This window comes from Eutrigla gurnardus (assembly GCF_963514095.1).
Source record: "Eutrigla gurnardus genome assembly, chromosome: 15".
Classification (NCBI taxonomy): Eukaryota; Metazoa; Chordata; class Actinopteri; order Perciformes; family Triglidae; genus Eutrigla; species Eutrigla gurnardus.
In genome coordinates, this window is record NC_139938.1 from 24201428 (window position 1) to 24223052 (window position 21625).

General features: G+C 41.5%; 1 protein-coding gene across 1 annotated transcript in view; it reads right to left on the reverse strand.

Moving 5' to 3' along the window:
- The window catches only part of gabrb2b (gamma-aminobutyric acid type A receptor subunit beta2b), a 204580-nt gene that overhangs the window by 34203 nt on the left and 148752 nt on the right, over nt 1–21625 (reverse strand). Inside the window, exons 2-3 of the mRNA XM_084028045.1 lie at nt 13969–14054; nt 13266–13333 (exon numbers count right to left, since the gene is read on the reverse strand). Of these exons, the coding sequence (XP_083884171.1) occupies nt 13266–13333; nt 13969–14041 (141 nt within the window). The 5' untranslated portion in view covers nt 14042–14054. The remainder of the gene's footprint in view (nt 1–13265; nt 13334–13968; nt 14055–21625) is intronic.

A 21625-nucleotide genomic window follows, 5' to 3' on the forward strand; every position in this document is an offset into this window, starting at 1 on the left:
ATGGAATCAGAAATGGAGACAAAACATACTGTAGAGGTCTGTGGTCTCCCAGAGCTCTACGATAGAAGCTCACATTAGTAGAGACCAAACAAAACGATCTATATAGACTTTATACGGTACAAATTACACGGTGGCTGCTGAAATAATGCCTATATGATGTTATTTTAAGTGTTTATGCAGCAGCTGCGGTTCGTGCTTCATGTTTGTTGTGAACGAACCTTGAGAGCTTCAACGACATCTAAACTAAATAAAAAGAAAACATTTAAAGATTAAATGCTATGAGAGATATGTTTGAATTCACATAACTTTAAATAGCAACTATACTGGGTCAATATTTTGTATTTGTCTTCCCTCAAGACCATTTTCTTATTTTACAGCATGTCAGGACTAGATGAAGGTGTCAATAACCCCCGATTCTTGTTTTTTCATGTGTACTTTGTCTAACCTTTCCATCACACTGCTCCTCTCTCTTATACCTTTTTCTTTATATTTTACTCTGGACGTTGATTTCAAGACAGCTTGCTGCTGAAGGTGAATCACATTTAGAGGAACCATTTTCCCCCCTTTCTCAGAGCGCTGCCCAAGCAGAGGTTCACAGCATTGCCAGTTGGCAGTTGTGCAGCTTAACTGACTACACACCTTTTATTAGAGTCGATTGGAGCATCTGCAGGCGCTTTTGTGTCCTCAGAGAGGAGGAGAGTGGAGTCGCAATTCCAAGAGTGGAGCGGTCGGTGACGATGGGGAAGAGAAGAGAGGGCAGAGCCGAAAGCAAATTATATCAGGGTGCCTTTTGAATTCCAGCGGAAGACAGGGAGGAAGTAGATGGGGGTTACACTCTCAGTTGTCAGTCAAACTAGATAGGAGGTTAGCTGGCCAGCTAAAGATGTTTATGTTTCACCATCAACCAAATGTCCGTCTTGCTGGTTCTGTTAAAACAACAGCTGGCCTTTATCCCCACGTACATAATTCTCATATATACACATTGATCCACTAGAGGAGTCCCACATCTCATGCATTATGGAGGTCTGGGGAACAGAGGAAGAAGCTGATTGATATTCAAACAGAGTACCAAGAAGCACACACCACATACTGTATGTACACATTGTCAACAATGACATAATGCAATCTATAGACATCTGCAGATCGATTGTGTGCATACAGCCTCAGTGAGTACAGAAAAAAACGGTTATCAACATAAATCTGAACGTACGCAATTCATGCATGTGTCTCAATTCCATGTCTTTTTTCTTTAAGGAGTTTTGTGAGCCCAGATTTGATGCCCTGTATACAGCATCTCCTTCAGCAAGGACACCCTTGAAGAAGCAATATCTCCTCACAGTCGGCCTGACCTACAAGAGACACGGGGGTGGTCTTCAGCATGTGTGTGTGTGTGTGTGTGTGTGTGTGTGTGTGTGTGTGTGTGTGTGTGAATGGGGTATTCAACAGGCAACATACTGAAGCAACCTGTCTCCTTAAGATGATTTTTATGATCTGGATGTCGACGTCCTGTGTAGGGTACTGAAATCAAAGGCTACAAATGTGACAGAGGAATACATTTTTAAATGGTTGAACTACTCCTGAACCTTCAATTTCACATTGTACTCGTGATCTCAATCTACTCGTGGAGCAACATTCAATGAACCCTGAAATCTCCAGATATAAGATAAATTGTTGAGGGGGCAAGTGAGATACAGTCAGTGTAAGCATTAGCAAAACTTACCATGAGACATAGTCTAAATGGAGAAAGTTATCCCGATACTTACTTCCAGTGTTTTCAGAAGAAAGAAGTCCTTTTTTATAATTGTCGTTTAAAGTTTAATATTGGCAGACCGGCTACATTAAGTGCAGAATATGTACAATGTATAAATAAATGTTACCCCACAGAGGAAGAGAGGGTAATAAAACACAGGAGTTGGCTACCTCTCCCGCCTGTTCCTGTCGAGCTCTCCCACTACTTACCAAGCAATAAAACACTTAGTACCGCAATGCCACCAACAGTGCACAGCATATATAAACACAAGTACAAAAGGAGAGACATTTGTTCTATGCAATCTCCATGTTTGGGAGATGCACAAAAGGGAGGAACCTAACTAACCTCTCGTCCATGTTTTCTCTAATCTTTATCTTTTCCTTGAATTAACTCCCACAGCTGACAATATAGGGCTGACTAAAAAAAGGTTACATCAATAGCAGCGATGCTGATGTTGAACTAACAACATATTTTACTCTTGGCTTAATTTTCCAAACTGTACCCCTTCATGAAATCAAAAGACAAACTACAAAAGAAGCTCTCACTTAGCACCCAGAGCAACAGGGCTGTAAAGATAAAGGTTTTATTTTTTTCACGTTTTATTTTCTGGTTACACTGTAAGAAAGCACCTTTACAATGTAGCTCACATTGTGCTGTTAAATCACGGGTTTAAGTGCCGACAACTCGCCGCGACCCATTATCAGCTTTCACTGTCTTGTTCAGCTGCTGCGAAAAACCAATCCACACCTGCCGTCTCTCCTGTTTGGCCGTTATCAACTTCTTGTATTTTGACAAGCTGTGACAAAGCAGAATGTAATCTTGTGCTCACCTGACAAGCACCGTTAAATCTGTGTGATCGTTCCTAACATAAGTCAAACCACGGCGACCCACAAGACCAATTACCAGGCTTTAATGACGAAACACAACAGCAGAACAATGCTAGTAAATCCATTCAGCTTGTAAGAAACACACACTCTCACACTCACACTTTCAAAACTCCTGGCAACATTTAAATTGAAATGAATAATATTATTTCATAACGCATCGTTGGCTGTGTAATAAAATACATTTTCAAAATGTTCCCTATAAAATCTGCCATTATAACAATGATTGCGTTCATGAGATTTATTTTCGAGAGTTACTTTTGAAAACATTTGCATAAACAGACTCTGCCACAGTCTACATTTCATTGTCTGTGTGTGTGTGTGTGTGTGTGTGTGTGTGTGCTTGATTAGAGTGGGTTCAGGTGTGGGTGTTGGGTGACAAGCTGCTAATCATACTCAATCAACTCTGCTTTGGATGCTGGGCTTCAACTCCAGTATGCTGTTAGCTTGTAGCTACTCTGTTTGTCTTGGGCTAGCACTTTCATTTGCTATGTCGTCGTTAAAGACAAATCTTATCCTGGACCAACTCCCGCCTCTGTCCCACTCTGTTTCACCTTGACTGCAAACATGGCAAACAGAAGTTAGGGATTCTCTTAAGAGCATAATAAACACCATAATGACACCTATGCTAGAGCCTAGAGATGATATATTATTTCACGTTTAACAACAAACAATAACCCAAAATGCTGACTCAAAACAAGGGGAGTAAAGGAGGCCAGCCAACCAGTGGCTTTGTGTTATTCCTCACTAGTTGGCTACTTATCTCCACTTTATGTTCAATGAAAAATTAAACAGTTAAACAACGGCTTACAAGACCATCACTGCAGGCTCTGGATGGGAATGAACTGCGTTTGTGCATAATGTGTCACCAGAAGCATGTCTAGTCCGTGCGTCAGTCTGTTGCCCACATCCGCTCACCCAGGACAGAATCCCGGGTGAGCCGAGTGCAGCAGCGTGTCGGGCCGGCACATGCTCCCGTAGTCCCGCTGTTGGGAGTCTGAGCCAGAAGAGCAGAGCTCTCTATCCACTCCCTGGCGGACATCCTGCCACTGCTGCGCCTCTACGTCCAAGCTAATTCTCCCTAACCCGCCATTAACAGTCCTTCAGGGCTGCTACAATAAGCAACCTGTTGTGTGTCCTAATGCAAGCTGCTAGCTGATATTATAATGAAGAATCTCATTTGGATTTTCTGTCTGTTTGCGATTTCCTTTATTGGCCTGATGACTGTGCTGGTGGTTTATTTTGAAATCTGCTTTTTATGTTCCCTTTTTTATTTGACCTTCCTGTGCCCTGTTTTCTTGTATGATTTATGATTTTTTCCCCCTGTGTGTCAGCTATTGTGTGTCGATGATATTGTCAAGATTCATTATTGACTTGATTATTGATTTTGTTTCATCTACAATATAAATGATTGCCTTTCCCTCACACCTGGGTGTGGGCTCGACATCTCAAGTTGTTGTGGTGTTTTTATTGTGTGTCTTAAGATTGTTAATAAAACGTATTCCTTATTTATGGAATATCGTCTCTGATACTTGTCAGTGTTCTGTATATGATCCTGTGTGTCCTCACTTCATTTACATCTTCACTCATATCTTTTTAGTGCCAGGTTGTCACACTCGCGTACAACACAGTGGGAAAGAAATTGGAGATGAAATTTGGAAATGACCAAACACAGTGAGACCACCTCAATATTGTATTTTGGGTTTTGATTGGCTATCAGGGATGGCCTCCATTGGAGCATCATGTTTACATGGTTTGACCAACAGATGAGCATAATAAAATGAATTTTGATACAAGAGATCTGGCCCTAAGAAGGACTGCAGGAGCCTATTGCTGTTGAACCTTTGAGATCAGAATTTCAATGTTTTCTTGCCAAAGAAGAGTCAAACTATTTTATGAATGCTACTTACCATTTTTTAAAGCATAAAAGCTTATTTTAAACATTTTAAAAACAAATTCTAAATATAATTTTTTATATAATAGAGGCAAAAAGTGCCCCTCCTCTGCTGCATGCACACTCGTACACTACACCATGAATTTGACCTCTGTTAGGTCATTGCGGGTGGATGAGCCGGAATGAAGCAATCTCACTCTACTCACACTTTATGGGATATCATACTGAGTGTGTCAGTCTGAACATGTTACCTTGATTAACAATCTAAAAATAAGTCCCCATAATGAATGTTATCCATTCAACACAACACGGAGCAGTTGCTTACACTCAGGAGGAGGAAGGAGTGTTTACTGGTTTAACTTTGCTGGAAATAATGGGCTTTGGACTTTATGAAAAGCAGATCATTGTAATTAAAGTCGTCAATCGTGTCTCCTTCGTCTTTGCTCTGTCCCGGACTCTCACTGATCTCTATGTACTTCATGTTCTTTCTATTCAACTAATTAACACATTCATAAGGGTTTGTGAACAATAGAGTGGGTAAACTACAATCGATATATGTATATCAATATATTTTGACCTAAATGACGTACTGCACTTTCAAGTTATCATCCATGGTAATAACTATGCAGCAAACTGTGAGTGTCTAAGATAATGCACCACTATTCATACATAAATAAGCACCTGGATCAGAGCCATATGGCTCTATGACTGGAAAAAAGACCCCAGTCAGCACTTGTCAAAGCCATATAGCTGTCAGTGAATATTTAACACATATCAACACTGTATATGATGCTGTTTACAGAGACAATGAGCCTTTGGTTTAAGGCATTTGGGTTGTGTTTTTGTTCAGATGTTTATGGTAATGTGTGGGTTTACAATGATGACCATCATATAGTTCAGGAAGTGTGACTGGTTTTGTTCAAACTGGTCTCACAGCTTAGTCAGAGCCCCTCAACATCTGAAACTGTTGCACCCAACAACAGACTGGACCGCTCAAACAAACAGCACTTTTACCCAGAAGACCACTGTCTTTACCAAGCCTAACCAGGTGGTTTTGTTGCATAAACCTAACCAATTATTATTGTTGAAACTTTATTTATCCAGCAAAACAGCTAGTTATGTGTGAATCCAATGTTATATAAGACACACTCACCATTTTTTACAGTGTAGCAATCAGCACAAGGCAACATGCAAATAGGGGTGCACCGATAGGACAGCCAAAAAAAACTGTCAAAACCCTTGTTGCAGGAAGAAATGGCTGCTGCATACATATAACAGTGGCATAAGACTTAAACCTGTAAATCTGCGACTTTACGATGATGGTAGTGAACCAATAGCACCATTGAAACGGCTTCAGTCTGGCAGACAAACTGGTTTAGGATCTAAAGATCTGTTTTTGTAACACATCTTGGATCCCTGCTGAGAGGTAATCCATCTCCTTCTCGGAGGATGGATTCACCTCCTTGACAACCAAATGGGGCAGGAAAGCTGTAGAGCTGGAGAAAATATTGCAGTCAGAGTCCTATCCATCCCACAACTAAGTTAGAGGACAAGCAACAGCTGTGGGGCTGTACTTTCTTGCCTCAGAGCCGCCAGACCCTCCATAAATGGAAGGTTGGCCCATGGGGGACCGATATGAAAAAGTTGGAAAAGTAAAGAGAACTGGCCACTGAACACGTCACCGTTTGGCCCGCTTGAAAAGTTTACACTTCCAACACTATGGAACAGCACAAGCACAGCATTGTTCTTTTTTTACATTAACATTAACGAGCATGAGGAAGGGGTCGGAAAACCTCACCATGACAATGGGGGTCTTCGGCTATAATTGATAACCATTCAGATGCTATGGCTCCCAGATATGAACTATAGACAATATAACCAACAGGCAGCTTCCAGTCGGTTCAGTAATTGCTTTGATAACGACACTTTACAAAATGAGTCTCAGGTTATAATTGCCACTTTGTTGCTTTTACATATCCATCCTAGTTTTATTTCCTGCTTTTATCATCATGATCATCCCGGCAACACAGCCCCCACCTTCATTCACATTGACTTAATTGGTTCTGCTAATGAGTAAACACGTTCCCATATGTGATGTATTGTCATTGGTGACATAGAAATCCTCTTTTCGGTATACAAACAACCCACTTAATGTCTGTCCTTTTACTGCATTCAAGTGGCACACACTGTAATCTAAATGGATTACAAAAACTCTATAGGGAGCCACATGTATCTAAACCTACCAGCATGAATAATGCAAGTTTGGGGCATGAGTTGTTTCAGTACTCCACTCACACAATTCACCCACTCCTCCTTCGCTCCCTCCAACATCCCTTGTGACTTCCCTCTACTCAAGCTTCCTGTACTTTCAGTATTCGTAATGTAGACGACATGTGTGTATGCTTCATGTTTTTCTGTTGGTGATTAGCAAGTGGGAAAAACTAAGAGAAGCTTACCCCTCGGCAGAGATCTACACAGAGTCTACACTTCCTTGCACTGTACAAAAGTCAATCCAAAATATCCTGAATTCAGGTGCCACCAATTTGGGCTTTTGCCATCAATGGGAAGGAGTCTATGCAGTATGTGTTGATGTGCAAGGTAACATCAGGCTTGAATTAAACATTTCTTTCTTAACATTGTAACACAATATGACAAATAATTGGATATGCATAAATGCACTAAATTGTTATTTATTCAAATAATGGAATTCAATACCAGATTGGCCCATTGTCTGTCAAGATGTTTCAGTCAGTATCAGACCGATATCTGATCAGTATCAGTATTTTTAGAGCCTCACATTTCTAATCAAAAGCAAACTTGTCAGAAAAATTAACAAACTTCAGCATGATAAGAACTATCTGACATGACATAAGCCATATTTGGGAGAAAATCTGTTTTTGACGTGTTAACATGGAGGGGCCTTAATGACCTGTACTACTGCAACCAGTCACCAGGGTGGCGATGAAGATATTTTGGCTTCACTTTTCTTGACCGTCATGTCATCCATTTTTATTTACCATCGATGGTTTATAATAAAGAAAACCAATTCAGGTTACCCAAGTATCCCACTGTATGACATCCATGGTGGACTCACCAGACAATGTGCTACCATTCCCTTGACCTTGCTGTGCATACATACAGTATACACAGCAACCAAGCAGGACTTGCTGGATATAGGAAAATCAGTACCTCGTTCACAATGCAATCTTAACTATGTCCAATGCATTCAAAGTAGTTTAATTACATTAATTAAAAATCTACATATTGTGTATTTAAGTTGACCGCTTAAAGCTGTACTATCAACATCCGTTTAATCTTAAAAATAGGTCAAATGACTACGTGTAATGTGAAACGTGTCGCTCATAATGATAAATATGATCCCCCAACTCTGCGCTTTCCCTCAGCTCAAGGGAGAATTTGAGCATCAGCATTTTGGATTTACATTAATTGGATGCCCAGAGAAAGGACTCTAAATGAATGCTAATGCTGCTTTGTGTCTGTTTAATGTTAATCAGTCAACTGTTTGCCAACACATTTACCATATCAACTTTTGTTACGCAACAATACGTTGTGTTTTCAGGTTATTCTGCTGTGAAAGAAGAAAGAAAATAAACTTATTGAAGTTGAACATGTGTCTGTGCTTCCAGTTGGACATTAACTCTTGAGTATGTCCTACAGCTTTGCATCCTTGTGGCAGCGGAGTCAATATAGTGATTATATCAAGTTGACAGTTCCTCTAATCTTTCAAAAATAGGTGATTGTGTTCCTCCCTAAACTGTAATTCTTTTGGTAACATGCAGTGATTGCTTATGCAATGAGGTCCATTCTTTAGTGCACTGCACCACAAGTCAACTGATCTATTTCAAATCCTGTTCAAGCCTCTGATGAAACAGTCAAGGAGCAGGGGCTCTGAGATGAGTCTTATAAGTCAGACTGGTGTATCATCTATCCTAAGCAATGAAAACAAATCAATACCGTTATCATTAGAGCCGGGCTTTCTTCGAACATTACGTTCGCTCCAGCTCTCTCTCCATTGGAACAGCAAGTCAAATCCTCGCTGAAGCCCCGGTTCAGTTTGTCTCTGTTCTGTCTGTTACGTAATTCTAACAGCTACTTTCCTGGAGATTACATTTAGATACCAGTTTATGAGGAAGCATGAAGGAAAATAGCAAGGGATTAGGATTTTGAAACTGCGTGTACATACATGAGAGACAGAGAGTGAGTGTACATCCTCACTAGAGACATTCTAAGTGCAAGTATGCCCATGTCTGCCCTATATGGTGGCAGGCTTAATATAGACTGTGGGTAAGAAAAGAGACACTGCAAAAGAACACCCTGAAACTTTTAATGTAGCAGTTTTGAGTAATATAATAACCTTTTATAGTCAACTCAAGAATTTGGTTGGTATTGGTCGGTTTGGGTATCATGATTCACAATACCCAAACCGACCATCTACAGCTTTGTGTGTTACAAAAATACAAAAATTAAACTTTTCCAATAAATGTTTCATCACCCAGGATCCCATCCGGGGACTGAGGTCAACCCCTGTGTGCATATTAACTAGTTATGAGTTTTAAATATAGAGTGGAGATAATTTCAATAGTTTGACACTTCATTTACAATAGAAAACAAAAGGTTGTTTTGTATTTATTTCTCCCCACAATTGGGATGTATTTGTGACTCTTCACATATTGCCTCTACACTCTCATTAGTTACTATGCAACCATCATGGAGCAAGAGTTTAGAGATAATTTCTGCACTGACAAAGACTGCCTTGATGAGCCCTCGTGCATAATGTCGGTGAAACATGGCCAAACAAAAGTGTGTGCAGGGATAAAAGAGACAATAGTGTCTCTGTTTCCTTAAAAAGAAAATTACATTGCAGTAATAATCTTCAAAGATTAATTGTATCGTCCATCTGTTAATTAATGACATTAGCATTACTATGAGCTGATTAAGGTGGGGTTTCCCCCCATATTGCGATGATAAACTGGGCGTTAAATGTTTGAATCTCTGCCATAAAAAATCTATTTAAAAGGTATTGACTTACCATTTTTGACTGATGTCTCCTACTCATCAATTTGCAATTCTGCCCACATCAGCAATAGACTATTGAAGGCTGCTGTGAAATAGATCCAGACATGAGATGCAAACGTAATATCATTTTAAAGCTCTCAGGTATGGATGAGATATTTTGCAATGCCACCTAAGTGCTTCCACAATCTTCCTCTGCTGTTATTATCAAATAGAAAGCAGTAATCTCTTACCTTTCAGCCAACATCCATTTTAATGTAACCATGTGTGTAATATATAGTATAGACCTAGTTTTCAGTGTGATCTTGATGCATTTAAAGCAGACTTCCCATCACAGACATCTTCTAATGAGGTGGAAATAACTGGGTATAAAATTGGAGGGGAGCTCTGAACAGTCCTTCTCCAACGATCTATAAGCTCCTCTTGACCTTTGTGTTCATCAATAATGGAATTTCTGCCTTTTTGGAGGAGGATAAGAACTTTAGTTCATCCTCAGACAGGAGTATTTCTTCCCCTGCAAAAACTGTTGGCTTAAGTTTCGAGTGCTCAGGAGCTCAACCAAAAGCAAATATTGAAACTTAAATGGCAGTGGAAGAAAGTGCACAAAGGAGAATTGCTGGAAAGAAGGACAAAGAAAGAAATCATCCAATTCCTCTTTATGGCTAGTATACATCTCCATTATTCCTCTGACCAGTGGATGAATTAAGGCATGCCACGCTACTTTCCTTGGGTTGAATGTCTGACATGACATTGGTATTCAGTGTGTGTGTGTGTGTGTGTGTGTGTGTGTGTGTGTGTGCGTGTGCGTATCTGTACGTCCATTTCTGACTCATGCAGATTGAATCCTCAGCAGCACTCGGTACATGACCTTCTCTCCAGTACCAGCACTGCCTCTGGCCTTGCACATGGTAACTTGTTAATGTCAGAGCACGCTCTCTCCCTCCTATCTATCTCTGTCTCTCTCTGTCACATACATACAGAGGTGAAAAACTTGACTCCTAGGCTTTACACAATCAAATGGTATCACTTTTCTCCCTTGTAGGCTTTGGACTCTGGCCCTGACACCCAGGAACCAGTGACCTTTCATGGGTATGTAATGAACACCAGCCACAGCCTCCTCATACAGTCACTGGCTCCAGGCCTAACTGACATGTAATGTAGTTTTTTCTACATGTTATATGACTCGGTTGAGCCAGCTAATGGTGCACAGTTTTAACCTTAGATCATCTAAAAAGTAAACGGTTGCTAACTTTTTATCTTATAACTAAGAAAAGGTAGGATGGGATTTCAGGGTAAGGCCCTGCCAGGTCCAGGTTGCACATTTGGACAATCAGAAATGGTTATGGGACAGGAGAGGACTTCCTGTCCTCTGGGCCACTCACGCTTGAAGGCTTGCATACTTAGTTTGGTGACTCATCTAAAGTGAGCTTGAGGCCTGTTTTTGTTTCTAAATGGGCTTCTGCTCTGTGACATAGGCAACAAAGTACCAAAACAGATGGTTGAAGACAAAACTCCTAGTAGTTCCTTATTTTAATGGGCCCTCTGGTAAAATCAAGTATTCACTATGTTCTCGCTCAGTCATGTCACTGCTTTAAATGCGAGGCCTTCAACAGAGAGCAGTGGTGGGTGACACAAGAATCTATTTCTATTACACACCAAAGCATGGGTGTCCTGCTCAGCCATAATGGCTAATAGGACACTGCTGGATACTTCCCTCTGTGACATCTCTCCATTATCCTCAACCCTGTTTTTCATCTGCTCCCTAAAGAATGTACACAGGATGGTTCCATCCCCACACCAATATAAGTGGCAGACAGAGAGCCAGATGGGGGAGAGGAAATGGGGGGGAAAAAGGAAAGTGCTCCTACACCAGCTGCTATCCTGAAAAGTGGTTACATTTATAGAAAGGGGAGCAGATCAAAGATGCTGAAACCATTATGCGCACATGTGGCCCCTTCTTTTCATGAGACTCCAGTGGGTCAGGTGGTAATGACTCCCCTTTCACATTAGAGGGTGTTCCGTGGGCCAAAGCTGACAAAGGAATGGGATGATCAAAGAGGCGGCGCCGCATCGGCTTTGTGTGTTTGGTTTGGCCATGTGTGTGGGTGTGTATGGATACAAACCCCCAACCCTGACTCACTTCTGGGTGGGAGTAATGAAGCTGAGATAAACTCTACGTTTTTATCTCAAAACTGTAGCCCAGAGGAGAAGATAGCGGCCGAGAAAATAGGAAACAAACACAACAAACTTGGGAGTGTCCCATTGGCTCAGTCGTAGGAAATGTACTGCTGAATATGCAACACCATAGCTATTGCTTGTGCACTCTTCCTTCACTGTCTTTTTGATTTCACTCTACTTCATACTATCTAAAGAGAACAAATATCAATATTAATTGGTTTGACAGAAGTAAATTACTACATTCCTTTCTGCTTTGAAAAGCTATATATAAATTGCATGTCTCATATGCATTAGGTAATTGGGATACACATTTCATCTTACGTAATACTTCAGGATTTGATTCCTGGAAATGCATCCCGTGTCCACAATTACCATATATACATACCATACTTGCAGGCTCTTGTTAACACGCACACACGTGCACAATCACGATGCAAGGCCGCTTTGAAGCTCTCGCATCGGTTACACAGAGAGAACATTCCTGTTAATTAGGAATGTGAGGCCACTGGGGCTCTGTCGACCTGCATTGTGTATGTGTGTGTGTGTGTGTGGTTGTGCAGGTCTTCTGGGTAAATACATTATAGACATCAGTTCACTCGTCTCATCTCTACACGTCAACATAGTCCACAAGAGCACAACGATAACAATATGAGCAACAGCCTTTGGGTGCTGCTGCCAAAAATATTCCAGCACGTAACCATTCCCTGAGATCACAACATGACTCAGATCACAGCTCGAAACACCAAAACAACTGCAACAGCAGGAAGCAACTGTGCACAATGGGAAGAAGTTGAAAACAGAGGGTGTCAGCCACAGAATGAGACAATGTTACAAAAAAACAACAACATAGAGCTATTAAAATATAATGCATGTGTTCATAAATATACATTCTGGCTCCCCTTGTCAAATGTGACATCAGTGCCAACAGCCAACCTTCCATGATGATAAAATGCAGCCTTGAGTTCCTCCTGGAAACTCAGGTGCAGTTCTGTCATGTCATCACTAGGAGGTGCACTTGCATGAAGCAAAACTGAATCTCCACTCATAACCACAGCTCTCAAGTTCCTTCCACTGTCACCATCTCTAGTTAAACGTTATGAACCAACTATAACAGACAATATCAGACATCCAACATGAAGACACATACACGTCAGTGTGAAATATCACCAGGGGGAGACTAATCCTGTAACGTTCCCAATAATAAAGTGGTGATTGGATCGAGATGTTATTTCCCCAAATCGTGTTTTTGTAAAGTTAATGATGCTTGAATGTGTGCCAGCTCAGCAGATTTAGTAGCAATCAATTAAGGGGACCGAAAACAAGGGGGGGTAGGTTGAACTGAAATAAAACGACTGTTCCCTCTGAGTTCTGAAACCCAGAAATCCAGTGATCGGGGAAGAGCCACAAAAAGGGGTTTCCCCGGTGGCTTGGGAGGGTATTCCCCGGGTAGGTTCACGCTTAGCGGGGATCATTAGTCATGAATGGCCACCCATTGTCAAAGTAGAGGTGATAATGGCCTACTTACCATATTGACTTCTGATACCATGTCTATGCTGGCTATGTCTATATTCATCCCCACTCCAACCGGAGCACCTGGAACAGATCAAAACAACACTCAGCAACAGAGAGACAGGCTGCCGGGTGCAGTCTATGTGATGGACTGACATATTCCGCGATGTACGGTGGATAATGTGTGTGTGCTTGATGAAAACAAAGATTAACACTCTGGCAAATTGGGCTGTTGTCAGTCGGATAATAGTTTACAGTGTTCATTGTGCGCGCTGAGCTGCGGTGGGAGTGCTGGTGATTCCCCTAAAAGTTGACATGAAATCAACCTAGCCTCTAAACATGATTCGGTTGCAGCGAACCGCTCGATGGGACGCGGATATAAACAAGAATAATCTATTTGTTTAACATTTCAACAGGCGTGCGCTGGCTGTTGACAGCCACCCTTGCCCTTTTTTTCCATTCAAATAAATAAGCTAGTGCACTGTATCGTTTACTTTCATCCCTCGACCACATCACTCATGTCGCCACTCTCGGACTGTTTTGACACATATAGCCTCGACTATATCATATGAAATGTCACAGACCGTGGCGGAAACGTCTCTTTTACTTATGGAAATTGTAAATATCATTGAGTTGCCGAAGATTGAAACACTGTACTGTTATGCTGGCTGACAAGGCGCAAACTCGGACAGAGTTGGCGATGATACGAGTTCATTTACCTCCGAAATCTGGCCTCAATCGTATATCATAACCTTTCAACAGTCTATCCACCGTTTCTTTAACCAAAGACATATTGCTAGGGTCAGTGGCACCGGCGCTATGGAAGGAAGAGAGAGAGAGAGAGGCACACAGCAGGTTTTAAACACGAGACATTCTTCAACCACAAAGTGTCCAAGTATTTTGCATTCCGCCTGTAACACAGTCACACTTAGAAAAAAAACGAGTGGAGCATCCTCCGACCATGTCACTTACCTTTGGGCGCACGCCACGGCCGCTACGAGAGGCAACAACCAGGCGCAAAAGCACCTCATTCTTCGTATTCTGAACACTGCCATACTTATATTATGTGTGTGTTTCTTTTAGTGAAGGCAGACGAGGTCCAACTTATTCTTGCCAGTGCAGTAATTCCAATGCCGGGCGCATGCGTATTCCCGACCACAACATCAAGAAGCAGCGCTGCCGCTGCTGCTGATGGTAGTGGCAGATGTAGTATACCCAGCCACGGAGAGATTTAAAGGAGAACCAAGACTACGAGTTACCCAGGGGCACACGGGGGTCTCCCTGGTTCCTTTACACACACACACACACACACACGGTGTGACCGTTTCTAGAAGCGGTCACCGTGACGGGAAAGTTGTCGGTTCGAATCCACGGGGACGAGGAGGGAAATATGGGTGGAGTTTCCCTCTCTCGCTTCGCTCTTCAGACACCCGTCAGCCAAGTCATCTAGCAGTCCCTGAGCAAGGCACTTAACCCCGCTGCTCCAGCAGAGCTGCTCAGGGGCTCCCGGTTGAAATCTCTTCTCGACAGCTCTTACTGTAAATGTGTGTAACTTCTTGAGCGTGAAACGGGGAAGTACTAGAGCATTCAGCTTAACTTCATGACTCAATACGGTTTAATGCTGAGCAGCAAAGTGAATATCAATGTCTTCAAGTGAAATGCCTACGTCAGACGGTGAAGAGATGGATAAAGATCGTATCATTATTAGGCTTTAGGTCATATTCTGCATTTAGTTTGCATTTATTGCAGAATATTGCTTAGTGACATCACCCTCATGGGTGTGAACTTACACGTGATTCAGAAACAGAGCCAGGGAGATAAAACTGTTCTTAGATTGTAGTTCTTCTGAGTACTGCCAGGCGGTTCATACGTGAAAGCTGAGGGAACAGAACAGATTCACTGCTTGTTCACTCCTTTACAAAAAAAAACGGGGTTAAACTTATCTTTAATATTAGTTGGCGGCTCTCTCTATGGTGCTGAAATGTGTGCATTCAGTCACCCCCTCTCTCTGACTCTATCCATGGTGCTGAAATGAGTGAATTCAGTCACCCCCTCTCTCTGACTCTGTCCATGGTGCTGAAATGAGTGAATTCAGTCACCCCCTCTCTCTGACTCTGTCCATGGTGCTGAAATGAGTGAATTCAGTCACCCCCTCTCTCTGACTCTGTCCATGGTGCTGAAATGAGTGAATTCAGTCACCCCCTCTCTCTGACTCTGTCCATGGTGCTGAAATGAGTGAATTCAGTCACCCCCTCTCTCTGACTCTGTCCATGGTGCTGAAATGAGTGAATTCAGTCACCCCCTCTCTCTGACTCTATCCATGGTGCTGAAATGCATGCATTCCGTCACCCCCTCTCTCTGACTCTCTGTCCATTGTGCTGAATGTGCTCTCCTCTCTCACTGTCACGTTCCCTCCAGACAAAAGGGGGATTCCGTGCTATGAATGCATCCCCGCACACCAACAGTTGCTCACGCATCGATCACCAAGAATTCGGGCCTCTGACGATTAAATGAGAAGCGTGGCTTAATACTCTGAGCGGCGCAGCGCCAGTGGAATGCCTCGGGGCTGGAAGCAGGAATGCATGGAGCAGAGCGGAGCAGAGCAGTATGCACTGAAGCCTGCACTCAGCACATGCACGCTTGTGGCTCCGAGCTCTGGTAAGCAGGATATACACCACTGTGTAAACTCGCACACGAATCGTCATGGATATGTTGGGATCAGGGGCGGATGTTAAAACAGTGAGCCCTGTGTAGGAGTCCTATCTACTGCCTGAGAGAGGAGGGGGACAGAGGCGATCCCACCACGACGATGCTACTGTATTGTAAAAGCACAATTGGGACTTGAAATCTGTCCATTATATGATTCTGCACATGTTGGGTTTTATAGATTTGTTCACATAAAAAAAAAAAAAAATACATAATGAAATAAAATTCTGCACCCAATTCAACCTGATGGGGGCACTGTAAAATGTGAAGAATTTAAATGGTGAAGATAAAGATAAAACGAAGTTTGATTGGGTAATCAATATTTTATTTGCAGCCCCATTGCACAAATTGCCTCTGCAGGGGGTTGATATGAAATTGTTGAGAGGCAAATGATAGATTTGCAGCTGAATTTTTGGTTTTGAATTCATTTTTAAGCCCCCACACATATCCAATTAAAATGCATGTAAATTATATTTACAGTTGAATTCTATTACCTGTTTTTTTGTTTTTTTTGCATTGGTTTGAGATTCAAAAGTGTGTCATGTGTTTCTTCCAATAGTGTTATGCATAGCAATAGAGTGATTTAACCTAAGGACACAGAAAACAGTGTTTACTGTCTTGAAAATGCAGTTCGTCTTGGGTATATTGTTGTGTTTTCCAGTCTGCTTTCCTTGATTGATTAAGTCATTTTGTACATTCAAATGTATGCTCCTTCACAGAGGATTTGGCCCCTGCGTTGCTTTGAACACTCACATAAATGTGTGTGATATCAGACCTCTTTTGTACTTGAAAGTTGGCATTAAGCCCAATATGGCCTATCTCTGTATTGTTTGTTTTTGTGATTGAATTATTTGAGAGCTTAAGTACAATTTTACAATGATTAAATTACCCGTAGGCCTATATTCTGCTAATTACAAACTGCTGTAGTTATGTCAATTGTGTTGCACTCCATCCTCATAACTAGATTGAAAAACATGATGTATTTATTAGGCATTTCTAAACATTTGTTAATCAATTCGGCACACACTTTTAGCATTCCGTCCCTCTAAATACACCAATAAGATTTATTTTCTACACTCTGCCATGGTTTTACAATCAGGGCTTTTCAAGACAAAGTGGTGCATAGAGACAACACAGCAGTAATAAAGTGTGCATTCGGGATGAAGCTCTTAACCACAGTAAGTGTAGTGACTGTCGGAGGTGCTTCCTGATTACCTGCTGTCAAGAATAACGAGAACTCTGGAATGTTCTTTAGGACGTGCCTTTTGTCAGCTCCGGTGCGTGCGGTTAGGTCAGCACCACGGATAACAATCATGACATTTGGTACATCATGTCCTCCTTGGCCTACATCCATGTTTTATATTAGTTGTGTCACCAGCAAGTTTGGTTGTGTGGTACAGGTAGGACATGATCACTATCCGTCAACGCTTTTCATATCATGCATGACCTGTTTTAGCTTGTATTTCATAACTCACTAATATTCCTCCGAGGGCAAACCATAGAGGTCTTTACCAATCCCAATATTGTGAGTTTAGTAAAAAGTTGTTTTGTAACTGTTCAATGTCAGTGGGTAGATGTTCACATTCCCTCAAAACTGGCACTGAGGCAAGCAAAGAAATAGTCAGACCTGCTATGCTGTTCTAAATGCCTGATTTACTGACTTGTTAAACATTCCCAAAAGGGCTCTAGCTCTCCTATTTTCTCTCTCTATCTACGTCGTTCTGCATCTTTGCACTAAGAGGGAATATAAAGACTGCTTTTCTGAGTAAAACACCAAGTATTTCCAGCAGTGCAATATTCAGGTTTTTGTGTGCCGATGAACAAAAAAGGATGTCCGCAATGTCTGAAAAAAATGCATTTGTGTTGTTTCACATCAGTAAATGGGTCTGTTTGCTGGCATCTTTGCAAGATGATGGAAAATGTGCATGTGGAGAGAAGCTTGGTCTCTCTCTCTCTCTCTCTCTCTCTCTCTCTCTCTCTCTCTCTCTCTCTCTCTCTCTCTCTCTCTCTCTCTCTCTTTCATTCTGTGTGTGTGTGTGTGTGTGTGTGTGTGTGTGCCTGAGTACACAGATAACACATCTCAGTCCATTGTGTGTCATGACATTGACTTGATGTTGCAATAAATAACCAACATGATGTGGAAGAAAAACAACCCCCAAAAAAACTCAAATATTGGCACACAATGTCACACACTGAGTGTTTAGTTGGGCAGAGCATTTGATGTCAGCTTTAGTTCCTCGCACACATATACATATACACGTGGACACACTTTGTCGTGGTTTACCTTTGGCAGGCATTGTGAGTACTGAAGGTAAACACGCACACACATGCACATACTGCATAGTTCTAAAACCCTCAAAGTAAAATGTAAATTTCAATAAGAATTAAACTCACTTTTTATTCTTTTGGTCAAATATTTGGGGGCGAAGTGTTGAGACAGTGTTCATCTTATACATTTCTAAAAAAGAAACAATTTAATTACAAGAACATTTTCATATCTCTTATGATGTGAAATTTATCCTTGTTAAATGATGTGGCTATAATTCTACCTCTACATGTCTCATTTATGACTGTTTCTCCAGCTAAATCTATTGTAAAACCTCACCAAATATTGGAAAAACTAATAAAGCCACTGTAATCAGCTTTTATTTATTTAGCCATTGCAGGCGAATCCAGAGGGAAGGTGGTGAGAGAAGTGTGAGGATTAAGATGCAGTGCTTAATAAACCGCTACAGCTTGTGGTCTTAGTGGGGAGTTTGCACCTGGTCTGTTCTCAGCAGGTAACACCTCCCTTGGATCGACTGTCTGATATCCGTCCAGTCACACAGAGATGGAGCGGCAATATGCCAAAGCACATGGGCAAAATATAAAAGCGTCATTTCACCCACTTACTCTCAAGGCTGTGTCTATGAAATGGCCTTCAACAGTGTGGAGACACAATAGATATATAAATACATATACTGTATGCAAACATATATCATACATGTGGATTGAAGGTTGGATGTCCGATAACAATGACCAAACAACAAAAGCACCAACTGTTAACATAATATGTGTGGTATAATTGAACACACTGTTCCACTCTGCCTTTGTCTGTACTGTAATTAGAGCATTGACATCACTGATTAGAGCTCCTTAACTCTGCAGGAAAGCTCTATTAGAGGCCTGTGGAAGGCACATTCAAATGATGTCCTAATGATGTCCTAATGATTGACCCGGTGAGGATTTTAGGCATTCGAGACACAAAAGCACTTCAGAAACCACCCCCTCAAAAAAGTGTAGTGCAATTATAGATGTCTGGAAAATGATTGATTTTATTTATGAATTTACTTTTTTTCTAAATGTGCTTTTCCCTGGACAGGATATACACCTAACCATACATTTACAGCCATGTGGTGGTGGCAGAAATATACAATTACTTGGTCTCATGGTTGCAACTCTACATTGTAAAAATACCCCATCTCTAGTGCAACCTTACATTTAAAAAAAGAACAACTCAACTCAGAAGTAAGTTTTAATAGGAGAATGTAATTCAAGCATCAAAAGCAAAATAGTGAGTGCCCTCTATCAAACGTTGGGGGGTCATTGATGCATAACATAACTAAAATGTAAAATCCTACTTTGCAAATGAACTACAATACAATTTTCACATAAAAGATGTAAACTATTTTCTTTAAAATGTAATAGAAATGTAAAGGGGCATATGCAAATACAGTGCTAACTATCTCAAATTTATACTTAAAGGACAACTAGTTAAACATAGGTTTGGCTTAATAAATTATTTTGTTTCTGTAACTGCCTGAGGTGATTTGGCACCAAATAACTTTAAAAAGCTTTGTTTAGGAACCCAGTCGATAAGCAGGAATAGTGCAAACAAAGTGGCATTTACTTAAAAAAAATGTTTACTGAAACAAAGGACAAAATAAATGAAACCTGGCAACGTCAATAAAACGAAATTAAACTTACCGAAAAGAACACCAAACAAAAGTAAACATTCCAATAATTCAAAATCGCTCAGTTACTGCCGACATCTCAATCTATGGGCACCCATCCATAATGATGAGCAAACCAAATATAGAATTTCATTAACTGAAGAACTATGTTACCTATCTTCCTCCATCTTAACAATGCCCAGCCCTGCTCTGCTCTGAGGACATTAGCAAACAGCACTTTGCTTAATTGGGAGCCAATTTACGCCGACATCCCTGGCAGAACTTCAACAAAGAATACTATGAACCGGGCCTAGTGAAAAAGGAGAAACACTTAAGTAAATTACATTCTGAGATGTCAGGTTGTGTTGACATTGCTAAAAAAATTAATGGGGCAACAAACAAGGGTGGTCAAACAATCAGAGAGGTTGTAAACAAATTGACATGTAAACCACTTGATTTGGATGTAAGACAAAAATGATGTGCAGTGATTTGTCATCATCGCACGGGAAAACAGTGAGTGTCTGTGAGTTGAGTCGGACAATCCCGTCAGCTTGTTTGCAAGCTGTCTGATTGTTGCCCTGTCGGACCTGTTCGTTGTTGCTGTGTTACTGTATGTTACAAGATCTCCCCAATTACTTTGGACAGTTGTTGTAATAACCGAGAGAACCGATGAGTAATGCATGATATTACATCAAAGCACCTGAAACCCCTGAAAGCTCTCATTCAACCCAATTTCTTGAAAAATAATACAATTTAAGGGTAAAAAATAATAATAATCTTCTTAATCAGGACTGTGTCGATGTAGGTTGATCAGATTATTATGACAACTATTATTATTATAATTATAACTAACTTCATTAGTTCGCAGAATAATTGTAAATCTCCCACTGAAGAATCAGGATGCCAAAACAAGGCTTTGACCCCTGCATCCAGGCTGTGAGGATGTGACACTCTTAGCTTCAGTTAGGGTGATGACTTTGTCACCATGCATCATAGGTCCACAGTTGCACTCCATCCATCACTATTCACCTTTACTGGAGAATGTGGCCTCAAAATGCCCCTGGATGTGTCCTGACTGCAGGGTTTCCACACAAGCCCTAGCACCAGCAGAGGGCTGCCGTTGGCCAGGATCTCCACCTGTCCCTGGCAGAATGGCATGGTGGTGCTTCCGACCTCTGAGGTGTAGATAAGCAGGACAAACGAAGTCCATCAGCCAACCTTTATGCCTCATTACCCTCCCCCGACCAGAGGAGGCGCCACCTGCTACCTCCTCAAGGTCGTGGTGTCCTTCCTCACATAGTGACCACCAAAAAAACAGCAGATAGTTGGCATGTGCCTTGACTACATTCTCTCTCTCTCTCTCAGCTTTTCACTCTGTCCCTGACAGACGTTGGTCATCACTGCCAGAACTGCTGACAGGAGTCCAGGGTGAGTGTCAGCTTTAGCCACAGTTGGAACGGGTGGAAAGATGGAGGGAGTGGTGGAAGGAGGCGAACGATAGGAGGATTATATCGAGGGCCTCTGCCAATAGCCCCCCTTTTTGGTGTCTTGGCATCAGAAATTATGATTTAAAAGATGACACAGGATGATAACGCAGCAGTTGGCCCCTCGTGTCGCCGTTTCACCATGCCACCTGCAGATTGCAAAGATCAAGAGCTACTGTGACACAGCGAGGCCGATACTTGATGCCATTCAACGCGGCCCTTGAGTTTCAACTTGGCATCCAGTTGAGGAAGAA